Here is a 21621-nt window from a genome sequence, read left to right as displayed (position 1 = left end):
TGGAAAAATATCCTCAGGTGAGAAATAACAAAAAAATATAAATAATAATAACAATAATAAAAAGACAGACAGACACACAGACAGATAGACAGAGACAAAATGTATTCTCCTTCTTGGAGACGGTGCAGTGTAGAAGTTTTTACAGAGTAAGGTAAGAGCCAATTAGGTCTTGAGTTTATTTTTATCTTATTATATCCTAATTGTCCCTACAGAGGCTTTCTGTACATGCACAATTCAGATAAGAAAAATGAACATGTCTCTACAATGTTGAAAAAAATCTTACAGAGATTCAGCCAACATTCTTGAAACCTCTCCTGTACCCTGGATCAGTAACTACCAATGAGAAGGTGAACCTATTCTTGGCATCAGACACCTGGGGAATTGAGAAACATTGCAACTCCTACCATTCCTCTATATTCAGAGTTCTTTCTTCTACACTGCCTCCTTCCATCCAGTGTTTAGTTTGCACCACATTAATGAACCTCATCACAAGACCTCTAGCTCTCATGTCAATTTGTTTCAAATAAATCATTTGAAAATAGAAGTCATCTTCATAAAACTACCCCTAATTCATCCCTTTCTCTCATAGTCAGTTCATCAGAAAAGCCTGCGGCACCCTCTTCTCATTAGGTCCCATCCAAATGAGTCTTTTACCTAGAGTCCAGGAATGGTTTCCCCACTAGTTTTCCCGATCCTGTCACTGGTCTCATCGTCTGCTTGCATCCCTGTTCACCATCAGCCGGAGTGATATATATATATATTGATTTCAGAGAGGAAGGGAGGGGGAGAGAGAGAAAAAACATCAATGATGAGAATCGTTGATTAGCTGCCTCCTGCACGCCCCCTATTGGGGATCGAGCTTGCAACGGCAACCTGGGCATATGCCCTGACCAGAATCGAACCTGTGACCTCCTGGTTCCTGAGCCAACGCTCAACCCGCTGAGCCAGAGTGATTTTTAAAAGTACACATTAACCCTGCCACTCCTTTGCTCAGATGCATGCCATCAATGAATCCATATTTATCATAGCCTAGTTAGGCCTATATTAAACATCCCTTTCTATTGCCTTACCCACTCAACTCACATTCCCATCAAACCATACTGATTGCATTTATGTTCCTTAATCTCTCAGGAAAAAAATATCCCCTCATTTCCTCAAAGACTTTACTCAAAATCACCTTCTAACACTGAGACCTAAACTGAAATTTATTTAAAACAATAAAGTCCAAGGCTCTATAGATACCTTGTCCTACTATAACCTTTTGGTTTATTATTGTTATTGTTTCTTGTTTTTACATTTATACCATAGGAATATCCATCTTATTTTATACCATCTTACTCTTCTTTGTTTACTTTCTCTCCCCATCTTAAAATATAATTTTTGTAGATTCTTAATATTTATTGTACAATCAGTAGAAGTTAATGCAGTTTTATGCCACAGGTGAATCCATTTGTTGTTGATATTTTAATATAAAATCTTTAAAATATTTAAAAACTTATTTTCTCCTGTTTTGAGGGACCTATAATAGCCCTTGAGAATGCAGTTAGTTTACACCAGATATGGACCTTGTCCAGGTATGAATCACAGATCCATAATCTCTGAAACGGGGGAGAAGTTAAGTACACTTCAAAATCTATGTAACAGAGATATCAAGGTACAAATTGTTCAAAGGTGAGATTAAGATGGAGTTCTTTCTAAAAAATTACCAACTCCCTTTCTTAGCTCCAGGCAAGAGAAAAGTTAGTAAAGGGTTAAGGTAATAAATAATATAAGGGTTATGTCCAGGATGATGCAGAATGCACTCTAAAGCCAGAGAGGGCACCAGAGAGTCATAGGGTGCACTGAGGTAACATGGCACTCAGGAGAGAATAAATTGCCTGTTCCGGAACCTTCATCTTTGAGAGACAAGTGGCCACATGGGGACTACAGAGATGAGCAGCTATCTGGCTATCCAGCCTCTCTCATCAAGATGGCCAAAGTGCTGGTCATTTATCAAGAAGGATGTGCACAGCTTCCCAGAAGTTACTAAGACATAAGTAAAAGAATCAGCACTAAGGGAAAGAACAGCAGTTGTCATATGTAGTCTCAAAGGTGACAAGAAAAAGCTCCTGAGGCAGTCCAAGAAGCAGGCCAAGGATATGGATGAGGAAGAAAAGGCATTCTAACAGAAAGCAAAGGCCAAGGGGAAAGGTCCCCAAGACACAGGTGAAATTAAGAAATTTGGCCAGAAATGAGCTGTTCCTTGTGTTTGGGGCAATGGTGATCCTAAATTCCATTCCTGTTTTCACATCTGGATTCTTTGTGATAATATCTCCTACAGATAGAATGAAGAAGTGTTGTCTGTGAGCTAATTGTACATTTAAGAATAAAGTTTTGTAAAAATAAATAACTAAATAACTAAATAAATAATGCTAATTTAACAAAATTAATAAAAGCCTGTCCCTCCCACATGCCTCCTGATAAGGGCTCTCACTCCTGCTGGCCTCACCAGGAGCTTGGAATTTATGAAGAGGGAGAATAGGGCTAATCTCACAGACTTCCTAGAGAATAGGAGGAAGGGATTTTCTGTCTTAGAAAGGTAGAAAGTCAAAACTACAGAATAGGAAGAAGATGAGGTAACTCAGCCTGGAAAAATAATGGTCTCTCCAAGAAACACATAAGACTGCTCTTTTAAATGGTCCTTCTCTAAAGATCACTCTTCCCCCAGATTCAGTGTTCCTCTTTTCTGCCACCTCAGCAGAGACACTCAGCAGAGCAGCTTCAGAACCACAAATTAAGACATCAAACACATTCAGTCTGCTCCCCCAAAGCCTCCTGCCCTTTGTCTTCAGAAACTGCCCCACTTACTTTCAGGAAATGTATAGGAGTCTTAACTCAGTGGAGGAGATCAGCTGTAAGTCAGGTCAATGTTCACTCACCAAGCCAGTGACCAGCTCTCCACAGAGGAGTCCCCGACAGGAGTGGAGTGAGAAATGAAAGTTAAGTTCATAGGAATGGAAAAGAAGCTAAAGAAGCAGAATAGAAACTTAAGAACAATAACAATGGGAAGTCACCAGTTAGGACACTTAGGGAAGTCAATGCTTCCATATGTTCTTGTAGTTTTACTCCTTTTGCAGATTATTCTAGCAAGATAATTTGAATAAGAAGAATGTGAAATCCAATGATACACTTTACAGCTATCCTGAATACTCAGAATTTCAATTCAATTCTATACCTACTAGTTAAGCTTATCCTATAGTCATGTCCTGAACTACTTAACTAGGGATAAAATCATGATCCAGGAAGTCTGGGTACCTGCCCTTTGTAATGCTGAGTGTGATGGGGAAGATAATCAGTGATAGAGCTCTGATAATTTGAGCTGAGTGGTAGCATCTGTCCTTGGAATTTTAGGAAAGATTCTTCTTTCTAAATAGCAGCTACAAAGAGCTGGTATTTAGAAATTTTTTTAACCTATTGAGAAAAATTTGTCACAATACCACTGAACCTTAGCTGGTCTGTCAGTTGACTACCAGTTTTTGTTTCTGACCTAGAAACAAAAGCCTTCCAGACATAATGTGGTACAGCTGTGGCAGTGACATGTTACCAGCCACTAGGAGGCAGGAAGAGGATGGAGGTTAATGCATGGAGGTACTCTTCAAGTGGAGTATTTATCTGGGTAACATTCACACCTCCATAAGCATCCACTTTCCCAACTTCTTTGGGAAACATTTGGAACTTTTTGCACCATTTAATCAAAAGCAGAACTGAAAAAAATATTCAAATTAAAAATAAAATAAATTTTGAAAGGTTCAGTGTATGTTTGACATAGTCCTATAATAAAAATAGAATGACAATAAAATAAAAATAAGTATAATAAAAGCAGATATCTTGGTACTGTTTGTAACTATAGTTGAGTAAGGTAACCTTGCCTTAAAACTCTTCTTAATTCTCATATGTTTATGAGGCAGGAGCTGGAATTTATAGAGGTGTATTTGGTGAGCCATATTTACAGTTTCCATTTCATGGATATGAATGAATTTATTTTTTTATTTTTTTAATTTCTTTATTGATTAAGGTATTACATATGTGTGTTTATTCTCCCATTTCCCCCCACCTCCCATTCATGCCCCACCCCCCTGTTTTCTATGTCCATTGATTAGGCTTATATGCATGCATATAAGTCTTTTGGTTGATCTCTCCCCCTTACCCCCACTGTCCCCTACCTTCCCTGAGGTTTGACGTTCTGATTGATGTTTCTCTGTCTCTGGATCTATTTTTGTTCATCAGTTTATATTGTTCATTATATTCCACAAATGAGTGAGATCATGTGATATTTATCTTTCTCTGCCTGGCTTATTTCACTTAGCATAATGCTCTCCATCTCCATCCATGTTGTTGCAAATGGTAAGAACTCCTTTTTTACCGCAGTGTAGTATTCCATTGTGTAGATGTACCACAGTTTTTTAATCCACTTATCTGCTGATGGGCACTTAGGCTGTTTTCAAATCTTAGTTATGGTGGATTGTGCTGCTATGAACATAGGGGTGCATATATCCTTTCTGATTTGTGTTTCTAGTTTGAATGAATTTATTTTTAACAACACATAAACTCATGATCATTTGCAAGTGCAATGAGAAGCATGTAAATTTTGCAGAAAGTGCATTCTGAGAGCTTGGATGTTTTTCCTTATCATCACATAGTACTATAATTGAGTATTCCACTTCATCCAGCCCTGCACACCAAAAGAATTAGATTTATGAAGGTAGGAAGGGACTTCCTTTATGTGTCAAGATTTGTTACAAAATATTGGAATATGGGGAGTGATATTTAAATAGAAAGACATACAGTTATACTGCTATGGATATAGTTTTAGTTACATTGAACATGCTGATGATAATCATGTTTCTGTTCAATTATGTTGTGTTCAACTATTGCTGCCAACATAATTGCTATGGTCATAAATCAAGTCTTAAAGGTGTGGCTCAGTGGTTGAGTGTCCAGCCAGGAATCGAGAGGTCACCAGTTTGATTCCAGGCCAGGACCCATGCCTGGGTTGCTGGCTTAATCCCCAGTAGGAGGTGTGCAGGGGGCAACAGATCAATGATGTTTCTCTCTCATCAATGTTTCTATCTATCCCTCTCTCTTACTTTCTCTCTAAAAATCAATAAAAACATATATTTAAAAAAATCAATCAATCAAAATGGTATTGTTAGCATTTATATGTAAACTCTTATGACAAATTTTAACTGACAATTCTTCTCACATTCTGTTTTGTTCCTAAGTTGTATTCAGATACTTACCTCAATGTCTATTTGTTATCTACACCACCACAGTCTAACCCAGGGGTGGGCAAACTTTTTGACTCAAGGGCCACAATGGGTTCTTAAACTGGACCGGAGGGCCGGAACAAAAGCATGGATGGAGTGTTTGTGTGAACTAATATAAATTCAAAGTAAAGGAGCGGAGGGGAGAGCAAGAGAACCCTCCGCTCTTTTGGCTCCGCGGGCTGGATAGAACAGCCGAACGGGCTGGATCCGGCCCGTCGGCCGTAGTTTGCCCACGGCTGGACCACATTACTTCTGGTGCCCAGTGCTATTTTCAGTCCAGAAACAATAAAAAATCATAGATCCGAAGTCAGAGAACTTCTCTCCAACAGGAGATATAGGGACTAAAAGGAACACAGAGCCCTGAGGAGAATGTATTATTCCATAGGCCTCAGAACTTAATATGCTGGGGTGGGGACCACAACAATGTGCTTAGCTCTGGAGATGGACTTTAAGTGATGGGAGAAGGAGCATGGTTCATTCTGGTTTCCTGTTGGCTGATGCTTCCTTGTACCCTGACAAGCTGTTTTCCTCACTGGTGTCTCTCCACCTAAAATTTAATGTCATAGAGTAAGTTCCCAAGACACCAGCACCACTCCCCCTGCCCTCAAATCTTTTCTTGGGCTTCTGATTTCCTCAAACATTTTCCTGATTACTGATTTTTTTTTTTAAGAGGAAGGGAGAGGGATAGAGAGTTAGAAACATCGATGAGAGATAAACATTAATCAGCTGCCTCCTGAACACCCCCTACTGGGGATGTGCCTGCAATCAAGGTACATGCCCTTGACCAGAATCGAACCTGGGACCTTTCAGTCCTCAGGCTGACGCTCTGTCCACTGAGCCAAACCGGTTAGGGCCTGATTAATGATTTTATAATCTCTTCCCAGACAAGTTCAAAGACATTAGGTCCTCTTTGCAGCTGTTATTTTCAAATTATAGATTGGTCCAAGTCTTTATAGCCCTAAGCAACCCTCCTTCAACCGACTAAAAATGCATACTATATGTTGTGCTTTGAGTTTTGAAAGAAAGGGATTTCTTGGGGGCTAAAAGGAGAAATCTGATAAACAGCTTCTATACACCTTATTAACGAAAGGATTTCATTCTCATTCCAAGCTCTGCACCTCATAAAACATCTCACATAAGGTCTGGAGTGAATGCATAAGTTCTCTGGGGCCCAGGATATGGACTCAGATCAGAGATTCAAAGTGAGACAAGAGTAAAACAATGAATATGAAATTTGTGGGAGGCACACATCCTAACCTTTCCATGTGCACTCCACATCAAAACACTGCATGTGTGGAAAGAGTGATGCCATAAAGGAGAAAACAATTGAAAACAAAAGTATGCCTCGTGTGTGTGTGTGTGTGTGTGTGTGTGTGTGTGTGTGTGTGTGTGTGTTTGAGCAGTCTTGACAGTGATGATAAGGGCCTCAAAAATGTATCTGAACATTCAGGTCTTGTTTTCCTTATAACTAGAGACTTCATCCTGAATTGGAGGACTGGGATTCCAGTAAGTGAAAAGTCCTGGAGTTGATTTGTCAATAATTGAGCAGTATTGCTAGTAAGTCATAGCCCCAGGCATCATAGCAATGGAGTGAAAGGAAGGCAGAGGTCACACACACACACACACACACACACACACACACACACTAAAATATCCACCTTGCAATCCCTTGTTACATCAAAGATAATCCAAAGTGAGGAATTTAGATACTCCTGTGGCCATGCAGAGAGCACATAATTGACAAGAAAGCCCATTCAGTTAATTAATTAATTAATTTATTTATTTATTTTAACTTTTACTTCTTTGGGGACAGATTTGGGAATAAAAATTGCGAAAGACAAGGGCATGGTGGGAATATCCATTATAGAAATCTTGCCCTTGCTATCTCTTTGGAGGAGAACTGGCTTTTCTCTTGTTCCTGCAAACTTGCACCTCATTGAAAAAATGAGGCTGAACTGGGCAACAAAACACTGTTAAGAAATCCCACAATTGTACTTCCTACACTTACATCATTTTGTGAATAACATTTTTTTTAATATATTTTATTGCTTTTTACAGAGAGGAAGGGAGAAGGATAGAGAGTTAGAAACATCGATGAGAGAGAAACATCGATCAGCTGCCTCCTGCATGCCCCCCACCGGGGATGTGCCCGCAACCCAGGTACATGCCCTTGACCGGGATCGAACCCGGGACCTTTCTGTCCGCAGGTCGACGCTCTATCCACTGAGCCAAACCGGTTAGGGCGTGAATAACATTTTTCATTAAAAATTTTTAAGGTTGACATTTTTGCAGGTGGACCTCCCCCTGTAACCTCCTTTTGCCCACATCCCCATCCCTTGGCCTTCACAAGTCTATTGTCCATGTCCATGGGGTATGCATATATGTTCTTTAGCTAACACCCTTACCTTCTTTATCTAGTCACCCCCACCAACCTCCCCTCAGGTACTGACCAATCTGTTCCATGTTTCTGGTTCCATTTTGTTCATCAGATTATCTTGTTCATTAGATTTCACAATTCTTTCATCAAGTTATTTTTATTTCTTAAACCAAAGCAAGAATAGTAAAGTTGAAAGAAAACTAATATGTATTCTTAAAATCATTTATTTCAGTCACAGTGAGAAGCAAACAAAAATGAATCGATACCATACATGATGACTAATTATGTGTTAGCCATGACAGAAGTTATTGAAAATAGTCTGTGGTTTCATTTTCACAATAATACATCAGGTAAATTTCATATAATTTTACAAATGTGAAACTGAGTGTGTATAATTCAGATTACTTGATCAAGGCTAATATGCAGTAACACCAGACTTATAATAAAATTTTCACTCATACACACAGTCTTGTCTAACACTAGCAGAGCTGGAGTGGTCTACATAGCGGCACAGAGATATCTGGGATCTGAAACATGAGACTTCGGTAAAAAACACCCTAGTGCTCCTGAAAGCAAAACCTGTTTCATGATACACTCACACCGCTTAGATTTCTCAGTAATTAATGGAGAAAATATTTATTCAGTTGAGACACTTACATGTTATATACTTAATGACATTTTTCTTCTCACAGTGATACTAACTATGGTATGGTTTTATTACCAAGATTATTTAAAGAAAATTAATCAGCATTCAGGTATTTTATTCAAAATTCACTGTGCATATTTGGAAAAATTGGACATTAACTTATTAATGAGGACACAGAACTTACACTTGTAGTACATATTATCGTATATAATAAAAGTAATATGCAAATTGACTGAACGGCAGAACAACTGGTCACTATGATGCGCACTGACCACCAGGGGGCAGACGCTCAATGCACGAGCTGCCCCATGGTGGTCAGTGTGCTCCCACAGGGGGAGTGCTGCTCAGCCAGAAGTCAGGCTCACAGCTGGAGAGCGCAGTGGCGGTGGTGAGAGCCTCTCCCACCTCCACTGCAGGCAGACGGGAAAGAGTGAGGGGTCCTGGACTGTGAGAGTCCCGGACTGCAAGAGGGATGTCTGACTGCTGGCTTAGCCAGCAGATGGGCATCCCCAAGGGGTCTCTGACTGTGAGAGGGCGCAGGCCGGGCTGAGGGACCCCTTTCCCCAGTGCATGAATTTCATGCACCGAGCTGCTAATTTATGATATTTTCTTATTGCCTGGCTGTTGTTGCTCAGTGGTTGAACATTGACCCATGCACCAAGAAGTAGCTGGTGAAATTCCCAGTTAGGGCACATTTCCTGGATGCAGGCTCAATCCCCAGTAGGCGACATGCAGGAGGCAGCCCTTTGATGTTTCCCTCACATCACTGTTTCTATCTCTCTATACCTTTCCTTTCCTCTCTCTCTAAGAAATCAATTAAAACCCAATATTTAATATTTTCTTCTTCACTCTTTGATGAATAACAAACATCATGGGTAAACAGACAGACCTCTGAGGATTCATTCTGTAGTGAATGACTTCTATACAAGGTCTTCAATAAAACTTGCTGAAAAGCTTTCCTTCATCTTCTCAGTCAGGGGCAGAGGACATGAGATTATAGAACTTGGTATAGTTGTTACCTCCATATATGTCTTTTTTTTAATGAGGCATTAGTCATTTTCCTTGAGATGATAAAACTCAAGAATTAGGATTGTCTATAAATGCAAATAAGATTTTTGGGAAAATATGACATGAGGCAAATTATACACCGTATTGATGAATGAAGGGTGTTCAAATTGAAAAAAAAAAAAAAGAGCACAGAAAGGATGGTGAGAACGTCAGCTCAAATCATTAGATGCACCTCAGGCAAGAGGCACTCCAGAGAAGCAGGTGAGGGTGTAAGAGGTTTAAGAGCCTGGAGGACACAGTGTCATGGGGGCAGTGCATTTCATAGGATTGAAATACGGAAACATTTTCTGAGAAAAGGAACATGAAGAGAATTTATAGATGAGAAACCCATGGTTAGTGATGTTAAAAAATGAGACAGTGCCAGCATCATAGTCTAGGAAAACCCCAACACGCCGGGGAGGAACACTCAGGAACAGGCTTAAGGTCGTGGGGTCAGAGGAGGCAGAATCCACAAAAGCCTTATATTCAGAATGGTTCTGTAGCCCTATAACCCAGTAGCCATATTTAGGCTGATATTGAGAGCAAACATGCTGACGCTTTTTACCTTGTTTTACAAAATCCATCATATTGGAGTCAGGACATTTTACACCATACACCCCCAAAACCCAGGCATATTTATCTGACACATCTGCCTCCCAGTAATGTTTTCCTGATGTGATGGGAGGTGACCCCAGGACACCATAATCCTCATAATTGCCTTTCTGATACAAATAAAGTGTTCTCAAATAAAAGGCAGGCCTCACTTGTCTCCGATCCGCAGAAATGACAATATTTGATTTATCCGTGGGAGGATCCAGGGTCACGTGTACTGTAGAAAAATTATAGGGTTGGTGAGGAATATGGTGTACTTTTATTTCTGACACTGTCAGAGAGGTGTTGAGAATAAAATGAGTGGGAAATGGGAAGAATTTGGTTTGGTTCTTCAAGAGCAATACACACTGCAGAAATATAATATGTATGTGTGTGGTGGGAGGGAAAATACGGATTTTTACATGAGATCTAGTAGAAAATGCCAAATACTAAAAGATGAGGAGAAGGTAGCTTCATGATATTGTGATTTCTCCTTACCCCAGTAGCGTCGCACATCAGTCAGTTCTGAAATTAGAAAAAATCCATAACATTAAGTATAGGCAAAAGATTCTACATTATAAAGACTGGGTCTATGTAAGGTAGTACATGGAAGAGTGAGAGGTGAACAAAACAGCTGACCACTCCCCACTGAATATATCATCAGCATATAATATCCATCTTCCTTTGTCTCCTCTACACCTAAAACCTGACCTTTAACCCCAACCATAACATAAATCTCACAGCCACCCATTGCTCTAGCATTCCTCACCATTAAACACTTGCAGCATTCCTCTCAGGTCAGGAGCTTGGAACACTCTCCTTTGCTTCATGGAGAGAGTTTTTGGTTTCTTCAGAGTGAAGGTCTTACTCCTAGGGACGACAAAATAGATCCACACACCTCTGAATTTTTGTCTCTCCAAAATCATTGATTTTTATCTACTCACCCCAATGAGTACTTGAGCCCCCATTCATGGACCCGTGAGAAAGGAGATAGTAGACTTCTGACCTTGGCAGCAGAAGAAATGGGCTCAATCCACTTTCCCAGTTGACTGCTGTCTGTCCTTGGAAAGGCACTGACCTCTCAGAAGTAGTTTATTCCTTTCACAATGATAACTATCCTCTTCCTTTCTAACTCCTAAAAATCATGTGAAATTCTATACCATAGTGAATTTCTTTAAAATGCAAAATTTAGTACCTTGAAATAAATTAGTATAAGGAAAAGTCATGACATGAATGTAGACTCCCAGCAATCTGAAAAGAAATTGAACATGGCTGCTTATGTTTGAGATATGTCAAGTGTGGGAATATTGTCTGGGAGGCTGAACACGTTTAAATTCCACTCCCCAGTAGGGAGGCCTCCAGAACTATATCTGAGATTTCAGTCTTCTGGGAAAAATATAACCCTTGGAAAAGAAGATTGTGGGAAATCGCCTATTGTCTTCACTAGCAGAGAGGTGTGGACAAGGAGCCTGGAATGCTGGTGACCCTTGAGCCCTGGCAAAGGTCAGAGCTATGCACCCACTGTTTAGTTGAGACAATGGTAGCTGAAGCAAATTCCCCACCAGACAGTCATGTAAATCCTTACTGATAAGATAGTCTGCCTGTTACTGACAATTGCCTGCCTAAGGGCTATAGGTGTATCCCAAATTGAATAAAAGGATGGCATGGCCTGAGCCTCTTGAGATGGGCTCCCAACTGGCCCCCCAATTTCCAAATTGTTATTTCTTTTCTTATCTCTTTCATTTGCATCCAGCCCCTTCTCCAGATCCCGAACCCTGAACCACACAGGATGTGGGATATTCACAGAAGGTATTATAAATATGATACTAATAGTGGTCTGAATTTCATGTGCATGGAAGAGATTAGTGTGGCCAAGTAAGTGTTCAAATTTAGATACAAAGATGATGTCCTCCCATTCTAACTTTAAAATATGTTACAGGATGGATCAATGGTTTTCCCAAAGGTTAAAATATTCCTTGATATTCAAGTTGGTTTTTGGAAAATAAAGAGAACCATATTTTCTATTCCCAGAGAAGACATTTAAATATAAAAGAGTTGTCTCAAATTCTGGGTGCCTCTGAGGTAAAGAAGACATGACATCCCCACAGTCAATACATCACCTTTGAAATGTGGAAATCTGAGTTAGATACAGGCATGCTCAGTGCATAGAATTTATGAACTCAGATGGGTATGATACTGAAATATTTGATGTTTAATTGCTACTAATCCATACTCTACAACTCCTCCCATGTAAATTGCCTAAATAAAAGTTGGTTCATTCTCAATAGATATGGAATACACAAACCACGTGTGAACAGAAATTTAAGATAAAACTACATCTAAATTTTTCTGCCCTGAGCAATATTTTATTCTAATTAATCATTAGATAACTTTAACGGCTTTAAACCTCTTTTTACAGCACAAAAAGACCATCTCTGGTCTTCCATACATACCTTTTCATAGTGCCTTTCACATCCTAGGGAGAAAAGAGAAACTATAAGTTATGAAGTAATAAGCTCTTTTCACTAACAAAACTTCAACACATCTCCCCACTCCATCCCCCTGATCTGGAGGGAATAGAGATGGTTCTAATGTGAGAGCAAAATAGTAAAGAAAAGACCCAGGTCAATCATTTCAGAATATTCATGTATAGTTGTGTGTTTTCCTTAAATACAGAAATAACTTTAACCCATGTGGCAGCACAACTTGAGCTTCCAGTACCTGGAGATGAGACATATTTATGAGAAAAATTTAAGGCCCCTGATATTTTCCTATGTTCATAAGACTCCTCATGAGATGATTTGAATATTTCATGGTTTAACGTTCATTTACTCAACACAAATGTAAAGTGGTGTACTATTACTTGTCAAGCATTTTGCCATAATTTGTAGAAACAAAGATGAATAGTTATAGTATTCCTCAAAAATTCACATGGCTTCTGCTGAGTGTACTAGCAAACAAATGTATTAATGTAGGTATTTCTCAAATGTATCTTATTTTTTCACCCACTATCTATAATTGATCTTATCCACATCCTTAAATTCAAAACACATATATCTAAAATTTATTTCCAAGTCTTTATTATTACTCAGTTTTGTCTCTTAAATGCAGGTTAATATAATGCTTAGTAAAGAAGCCACAGAAACCAGTGTGAGAGGCAGACCCACATACCGATGTGCCAATGGCAATCAAGGCTCAACTACAAGAAAGCACGCACAACCCAAACATTAGGATGTTTACTATGTAACTTACTTTTCAACAAAGAAATTTTCTCCTCTTGGTCACTGTTCTAAACACTATAATATTTACTGCATTTCAGGGTCTAACAAAACAGTTCATTCCATATTGTTAACTATTTTCAGTCATCTAACCTTATTTATCATCACAGGTTTCTCCCTCTCCCTTTCTTTCTCTCTAAAATCAATAAACACATATATTTTTTAAAAGTCACCACAAGGCCCTAACCGGTTTGGCTCAGTGGATAGAGCGTCGGCCTGCGGACTGAAGGGTCCCAGGTTCGATTCCGGTCAAGGGCATGTACCTGGGTTGTGGGCACATCCCCAGTAGGGGGCGTGCAGGATGCAGCTGATCGATGTCTCTCTCTCATCGATGTTTCTAACTCTCTATCCCTCTCTCTTCCTCTCTGTAAAAAATCAATAAAAAATATATATTTAAAAAAAAAAAAAAAAACCTTTAAAAAAAAAAAAAAAAAAAAGTCACCACAAGGCTGGTAGGAGGGGCAAAATGAAACTGGCTGGTACCACACCCACAGGTATAGATTATGAAATGGGACCCCAACTCAGCCTGAGAGGCAGTCCCACACACCGATGTGCCAACGGCAATCAAGGCTCAACTACAACAAGAAAGCATGCACAAGAATGAGATCCAAGATGGCGGCGTAGGTAAACACCTAAACTGCTGCCTCGCACAACAATTTCAAAACTACAACTAAAAGACAAAACGTCTATCACCCAGAACCACGGGAAAGCTGGCTAAGTGGAAGTTCTACAACTAGAAGGAAAGAGCAAACAGCATTGAGGGGTGCACAAGCGCTGAAAAGCTGAGTTACGGAGACGTGTGAATCGGGCTGGCGACGGGCATCTGGGAGCGCTGCTGTCTTCAACCCGAAGGGAGATAAGTTCCCGATTACTCCAAACTCCAGTTTTTGGGGAGACGTAGGGGACCCAAACTCCTACGGGGAGAAGCTGGACTGTCTGCCGTGGGGTCGGAAAGTGAGGGAGGCTTGCTTGCAGGGCTGCGTGCAGGAACAATTGTTTATTGTGCTGGGGCGTGGGGCACCAGACGCGGGGACAGGATTCGGAGACACAGAGCCGGCTTACTGGCAGCCATCGCGGTTTGCCACGCCCTAGCCTAGTCACGCCCTGAGACCCCGCCCTGCACAATCTACGAACCCACCCAAGCTCCAAACAGTGGCTTTAGCATATGAATGGCCTGCCCTATCGCAGCTTAACCTAGCAAACTTGCAGCCTGGGTCAGACAGCTCCAAAACCTCCAAACCCCAAGTAGAGGAGAAAACTGTAGTTCTTGCTGTAGCTCCTGCTGGGTGGCCTCAGACAGTAGCTGACCTGCACCCCATTGGAGATCCAGAAGCCAGTGTACCTAGTGGTCAGTGTGAGACACCAGATTTCAACTCCTCACATCCATAAGTGACACATTCAAGAGGCAGACTCAGTGAGCACCAAAGCCCCACTGAAACAAGTCCTGCACCATAAGCGTGTCTCCAGCGCAGCAGTTCTTCCATTATAGACACAGCGGGTCCTCACAGCCAATTGGCTTGGAGGTCAATTCCTCCCAGTGTACCAACAGCAATCAAGGCTTAACTACACCAAGACTTTGCACTCAGCCCACATAGGGGTGTACCAAAGGCGTCCACCTCAGGTGATTGGGGAGGCTAAGCTACTGGCCCCTATAGGTCACCTACCACACAAAGCCACTCCATCAACACAAGGAAGCAGCAAAATGCGGAGACAAAGAAACATGTCATGCATGAGAGAAATGGAGGAAAGCAAACTAATGGACGACATAGAGTTCAGAACCACATTTATAAGGTTACTCAAGAATCTTCTAAAAACCGCCGAGAAACTTGATGAGACCTCCGAGGAGCTTAGTGAGACCTTCAAGGACCTTAATGAGAATGCCAAAAAAATGGAAAAGGACCAGTCAGAAATTAAGCATACACTGTCTGAAATAAAGAATATACAGAAATTCAACTGTAGATCAAAGAACCCCAAGAATCAAACCAAAGATCTGAAATATGAGGAAACAAAAAACACCCAACCAGAAAAACAAAAAGAAAAAATCCAAAAATATGAAGATAGTGTAAGGAGCCTCTGGGACAACTTTAAGCGTACCAACATCAGAATTTTTGGGGTGCCAGAAGAAGAGAAAGAGCAAAATATTGAAAACCTATTAGAAGAAATAATGACAGAAAACTTTCCCTACCTGGTGAAAGAAATAGACTTACAAGTTCAGGAAGCACACAGAACCCCATACAAGAGGAATCCAAAGAGGACCACACCAAGACACATCATAATTAAAATGCCAAGGGCAAAAGACAAAGAGAGAATCTTGAAAGCAGCAAGAGAAAAACGGTTAGTTACCTACAAGGGAGCACCCATACGACTGTCAGCTGATTTCTCGGCAGAAACTATGCAGGCCAGAAGGGAGTGGCAAGAAATATTCAAAGTGATGAACAGCAAGAACCTACAACCAAGATTACTCTACCCAGCAAAGCTATCATTCAGAGTTGAAGGTCAGATAAAGAGCTTCACAGACAAGAAAAAGCTAAAGGAGTTCACCACCACCAAACCAGGATTACATGAAATGCTGAAGGGTGTTCTTTAAGAAGAGGAAGAAGAAGAAAAAGGTAAAGATAAAAATTATGAACAACAAAATGACATCAAATACATACCTACCAACAAGTGAATCTAAAAATCAAGTGAATAAAAAATCTGAAGAACAGAATGGACTGGTGAATATAATAGAATCAGGGACATAGAAAGGGAGTGGACTGACAATTCTCAGGGGGGAGGGGGTGTGAGGGGTGTGGGAAGAGACTGGACAAAAAGCTTACACCTATGGATGAAGACAGTGGTGGGGGGTAAGGGCATGGGGTGGGGTGGGGAATCAGGTGGAGGGGAGCTATGGGGAAAAAAAGAGGAACACCTGTAATAATCTGAACAATAAAGATTTATTTAAAAAAAAAAAAAAAGAAAGAAAGCACGCACAACCCAAACATTAGACACCCATAGAGAACCTGGTTCAGATGAACACAGAAACTGCATCTCTGGGCCCCAAGGGAAGCCTGCTACATAAGGCCACTCTGCCAAGGTTGGGAGATGTGGCAGGTATACCAAACACATAGAAATAAACATAGGAAGGCAGCCAAATGAGGAGACGAAGAAACATGACCCAGATGAAAGATCAGGACAAAATTTCAGAAAAATAGCTAAACAAAATGGAGGCAAGCAATCTACCAAATGCAGAATTCTATACACTGGTTATAAGGAGGCTCAATGAACTTAGCAAAGAATAGATTATCTGACTGAGAACTTCAACAACGAGAGAGGAAACATAAAAAGGAGATTAAAAGCATAAAAAAACACCCAGTGAGAAATGAAAAATACAAAGAAAAAAAAATATTAAAAGTGGCAAGAGTAAAGTAGTTAGTTATCTATAAGGGGGCTCCCTAAGAATCCCAACTAATTTCTCAACTCAAACTTTGCAGGCCAGAAGGGAGTATCATGAAATATTCAAAGTGATAGAAAGCAAAGACTTACAACCTAAATTATTCTACCCAGCAAGGCTATTATTTAGAATTGAAGGAGACATAAAGAGCTTCCTAGATAAGAAAAAGCTCAAGGAGATAATCACTACCAAATCAGTATTATAAGAAAGGTTAAAGAGACTTAAGAAAAGGAGAAAATAAAAAGCAAAAATATAAATAAGAAAATCATCATGATGTAGAAGACATGACCAACAATGTCAACCAGCTCCCCCTGACAACTAAAGCCCCTTTCATCCAATCAATATACACTTCACATTCTTTTCCAATAATATTTCAGTCAATAAAGCAAGTGTCCATACATCTAAAAGATTGAAATAATATATGCTTTCTGATTAGAAAGGAATTAAATTTAAGATACACAGCAGAAGGAAAAGTAAAAAAAAATCACTAAGTGTTTATACATTAAACAGCACCATTTCAAATATTTCAAGGGTTAAGATAAAAATAACAAAGAAAATTTGGGGAAAAAAGTTAAATTGATTGAAAATAACAAGGCCCAGCAGGTGGGGGCTCAGTGCTTGAGGGCTGACCTATGAACCAGGAGGTCAAGGTTCAGTTCCCAGTCAGGGCACACACCAGGGTTTCGGGCTTCATCTCCAGGAGGGTGCATGCTAGAGACAGCCAATCAATGATTGCCTCTCATCATTGATGTTTCTATCTCTCTCTCCCTCTCCCTTTCTCTCTGAAATCAATAAAAAACAAACAAATAAGTAAATAATCCAAAAGAATGGAATATAGCTAAAATAATGCATTTATAACATTAAAAACTATAAGAGAAAAGACTGTCAAGTCAGTGGTCAAAATTCCTACTTGGCTGGTGTAGCTGAGTGGTGAGAGTGTTGGCCCCAGGACCAAAGACTCCCAGGTTCAATTTCTGGTGAAGGGCATGTACCTGTGTTGCAGATTTGATCCCTGGTCTTCTATGGGGTGTGTGCCAGAGGCAACCAATGAATGTGTCTCCCTCACATGATATTTCTCTCTCTCTCTCTCTCTCTCTTTCTCTCTCTCTCTCTCTCTCTCCCTCCCTCCATCCATCCTTCCCTCCCTTTCACTCTCTCTAAAAATCAATGGAAAAAATATATTAGGGTGAGGATTAACAAAATAAAACAAAAAATTCTCATTTTAAGAAACTAGAAAAAGAACAATGAATTAAATACAATGTACACACACAAACACATACACACTCTCATATATGAATGTGCATTTACATACACACACACAAAGGAAACTATATAAGTGAGAGTAGAAACCTGTGATATAGAAAGGTTAAATATAAATAAATAAACAATAAATAAATAAATAAATAAATAAATAAATAAATAAATAAATAACACAGTAAAATTTATTCTTAAAAAATATTAATAAGCCCTGGCTAGTTTGGCTCACTAGATAGAGCGTTGCCCTGCGGACTGAAGGGTCCTGGGTTCGATTCCAGTCAAGGGCACATGCCCCAGCTGCAGGCTCGATCCCCAGTACGGGGCAGGCAGGAGGCAGCCGATCAATGATTCTCTCTTATCATTGATGTTTCTAACTCTCTCTCCTTCTGCCTTTCTCTCTAAAATCAATAAAAATATATTAAAAAACAAACAAACCAAAAAATGTCAATGACCTTGACCAATGATAACTAACTTGACCAAAAATAATCACAAAATCAGAAATAAAAGAGGAGCCATTACTGTTAGTATTGTAGAAATGAAAAATATTCTAAGAAAATATAATAACTAATTTAATGCTTACAAATCTGACAACTTAGAATGGACAAATTTCTACAAAGATGTACATTACCAAGAACTAACTCAAGAAATATAAAAAAGCTGAGAAAACCTGATACAAGTAAAAAAAAAATATATTTTAAACTTTTCAATTAACATAAAGACACAGAGTGAAATGGTTTTACTGGTAAATCTACTGAATAATTAAAAAATAAATAATACCAATCCTTCACAATTGTTTATTCTGAAAATTCAGAAGGAACAGAAAAATTTCAACTTATTCTAGAAAGAAAAAAAAAAACACAACTCTTGGATCATGAAGAGGTATCTGAATGAAGTTCTAGGCTGGATCACAGATACAGGGGCCTGCAGAATACAATGAATCTTCTCTTCACAGTCAATTTTATACTTTAATTGATACATTAATAAGAACAAGATTTTTCCTCATTGTTTATGCATTCAACAATTTCAATAACCTCTGAAACAGAGGCAGGGAAGGGTTACTGCAAGACCAATGGAATCTCAGTGTCAACCCCACAAACAACAAAGCCACACAGCAGAGAAGGAAACTTAGTCTTAATTTTCCTTAAGTTCAGATGCTGGGGCTTATTTCTAAGTCTTACCCGCAGCATCTCTACTGTTGATGCCTGCAACCGATGCTCCAGATCTGAGATGAGATCTCTCAACAACTTCCTCTGCTGGGCCAGCTCACTCTCAGCCTGAGCCAGGTCATCGAGGTTTTCTGCCGCCTCTTTCTCCAGCCTTTGCAGCTCCTTTTGCTCCTCACTGGCCAGGATATCTCTCAGTTGTTTAAAACAATCCTGGACACTTTTCAATTCATTTTCTATTTGATCCTTCAGAAATGAGAAAGAAAGACAGGGACTCAGGCTATCAGGAAGACTGGGAGCCAGAAAAGAAAATATTTGATTTAGATGTTTTCAGAGGGAAGAGAGATGGAAGCAGAGGAGCAATTCTTGGGGAGGCTGATTTTTCCCATTATTTCATCTTCATCATATTCCAAAATAATGCTCTCATGTCTACATTAGTGAGGCCAGCCTTGAAACAAAATGGGACACCTGGGTGTGGCTCAGCTCTCACAGAGCTGTCCAGGAAAGTCATGCCTCCATGCATTATTTCTCACCCCACCCCCTCCGCAGCCTATGTTGAGCACCTGGGACAGGGCCATGAACCATTGGCAATTGTCTTCCCTGGAGAGTTAAAGGCTCAAAATAATGGTAAATGAATATAAAATTCACTAGCATCCTCACCAGAGAGTCTCTCTATGGGAATAACTAACCTACATATATCTGCATTATTTTGTGATATGTTTATTTCCAGCCCTATCCCTATCAGGGAAAGGATAAAGAATGGCTAATCAATGAATCTGGACATATCAACTGTCAGAAAACAAGAAGGAAGGGAGCTCCTTGTGACTAAAACCCAAAGTCCTGCCCAAATTCTTGTTTAATTACCAGAAAGAGTCTCCTCCTACCTTCCTGGACGTTCTCTCTTCTTCAAGGTCATCTTGCAATTTTTCAGCTTTCTGCTGCTCTGCCCTCAGGCTGTCCAGAGCTGCCTGGAGCTTTTCCTATGGGAGAGGAATCACTTCAGGGTCAAGCTATGGGCTCTCTCCTCATCAGAAGAGAGGATTAATGGGAAGAAATCAGGTTCATCTTTAAAGAAACTATAAAATGACCATTAGAATCTGTAATTTGAAGGAAACCTGATGTGGTTATGTCTTCTTTAAAACTCAGATGATAGAAGTCACCATTACCATGTCAAGAGAAAACTGATTTTCTTTGCCCTAGAAGAAAATACTTGATCCTGTAGTAAGGAAAGAACTTAGGTTTCGATCTACCCAGCTGCCCAGTTACCCCTCATGTCTAAAGAGATGATGACAGCTTTGCTTGTGCACCAAACCTCTACCTATTAGCACAAGGTCTGAAAATATCTACTTTTCCTTTAGAGTTTGCTCATCATTTGTAATTGTGTGAAGTGTATAGAAATGTCCTTCATGCCTTGGAAGGTGAATATAGGAAAAAAAGTGATCACAGGCAAGAAAATTACAGTCAAATACAAAAGTTGAGGTTTCCCATCAAGTATTATTTTCTGCCCTGTCTTTCCTCCATCCTGGTCTGTTACCTTGTACTCCTGGGCAATCTCCTCCATGAGGAATGTTTGGTGACCACGGTGCTCTCGAGACCGCTCGCAAAGCCAGCAAATGATCTTCTCATCCTTCTTGCAGAAGAGCAGGAGTCTTTCTCCATGTTGCACACAGAGATCCCTCTTTTGCTCCTCCTGTGGGCTCAACTTCACCTCCCTAAGTGCCTCCACAATGTTGGCCACATGTCGATTGGGACGCAGGTTCTCAGGCTGGAAACTGATCCGGCACACAGGGCAGCTGCTCTCTTGGCCAATCATAGACTCCTTGTTTGCAGTGATGCAGGCTTGGCAAAATGTGTGCCCACAGTCCAGGCTCATGGGTTCTGTTAGGAGCTCCAGGCAGATGGGGCAGGTTACCTCCTCCTTTATGTTCACCAGGATTCCTGAAGCCATCGCAGCTGGTCCCTGTTCCTTCCTACCTGTCTAGATCTGAGGCTTCTGTTGCTCACTGATCTCTGCCTGATTGGAAAGATTAAAGGGGGGCAGAGTAAAAATGGTAGGAATAAATGTTGCTAATTGTGTAGAAATGAAGGGTAGGGCAAGAAAAAAGAAAAGGTAGAGAAACAAGGCAAGGAGCATGGTGACCTGGTTAAGAAAAAAGGCTATTTATAACAATACTAGAGGTCTGGTGCATGAAATTCATACATGGGGAGGATCCCTCAGCCCAGACTGCACCCTCTCGCAATCCAGGACCCCTCTCACAATCTGGGACTGCTAGCTCCTAACTGCTTGCCTGCCTGATCACCCTTAACCACTCGCCTGCCTGCCTGATCACCCCTAACCTCTCACCTGCCTGCCTGATGTCCCCTAACCACTCTCTCTGCCTGCCTGATCACCCATAACCACTCTGCCTGCCTGCCTGATGCCCCTAACTGCTCACCTGCCTGCCTGATTGCCCCTAACTGCTTCCCTGCCTGGCTCATTGCCCTTAATGCCCTCTGCCTCGGTCCCCGCCACTGCGGCTTCATCCA

At 40.4% G+C, this 21621-nt stretch overlaps 1 protein-coding gene across 1 annotated transcript; it reads right to left on the bottom strand.

Annotated features, from left to right (window-relative positions):
- Positions 1 to 9370: 9370 nt before the first annotated feature.
- Positions 9371 to 21109, bottom strand: LOC308233316 (tripartite motif-containing protein 5-like). Its single transcript, XM_080640234.1, has 7 exons — positions 20630 to 21109; positions 19980 to 20075; positions 19111 to 19341; positions 12421 to 12443; positions 10737 to 10837; positions 10466 to 10492; positions 9371 to 10205 (listed from the first exon to the last, which is right to left on the bottom strand). The coding sequence occupies exons 1-7, from the start codon at positions 21041 to 21043 to the stop codon at positions 9616 to 9618; spliced, it is 1482 nt and encodes a 493-aa protein (XP_080496360.1). The 5' UTR covers positions 21044 to 21109; the 3' UTR covers positions 9371 to 9615.
- Between the last annotated feature and the right edge of the window lie 512 nt (positions 21110 to 21621).

Source organism: Plecotus auritus (genome assembly GCF_963455305.1).
Source record: "Plecotus auritus genome assembly, chromosome: 9".
NCBI classification, from domain to species: Eukaryota; Metazoa; Chordata; class Mammalia; order Chiroptera; family Vespertilionidae; genus Plecotus; species Plecotus auritus.
This window is presented reverse-complemented; position numbering and strand designations above follow the sequence as displayed.

What these genes read in the sequence shown, in the direction of transcription:
- LOC308233316 (XM_080640234.1), bottom strand. Translation starts at nt 21,043, where the DNA reads ATGGCTTCAGGAATCCTGGTGAACATAAAGGAGGAGGTAACCTGCCCC. An exon ending in CAACAGTAGAGATGCTGCGG is followed by an intron (nt 12,444 to 19,110) that starts GTAAGACTTAGA and finishes TTTTCTCCCTAG; the next exon opens with GATGTGAAAGGCACTATGAA. An exon ending in GTGAAAGGCACTATGAAAAG is followed by an intron (nt 10,838 to 12,420) that starts GTATGTATGGAA and finishes TGTCGTCCCTAG; the next exon opens with GAGTAAGACCTTCACTCTGA.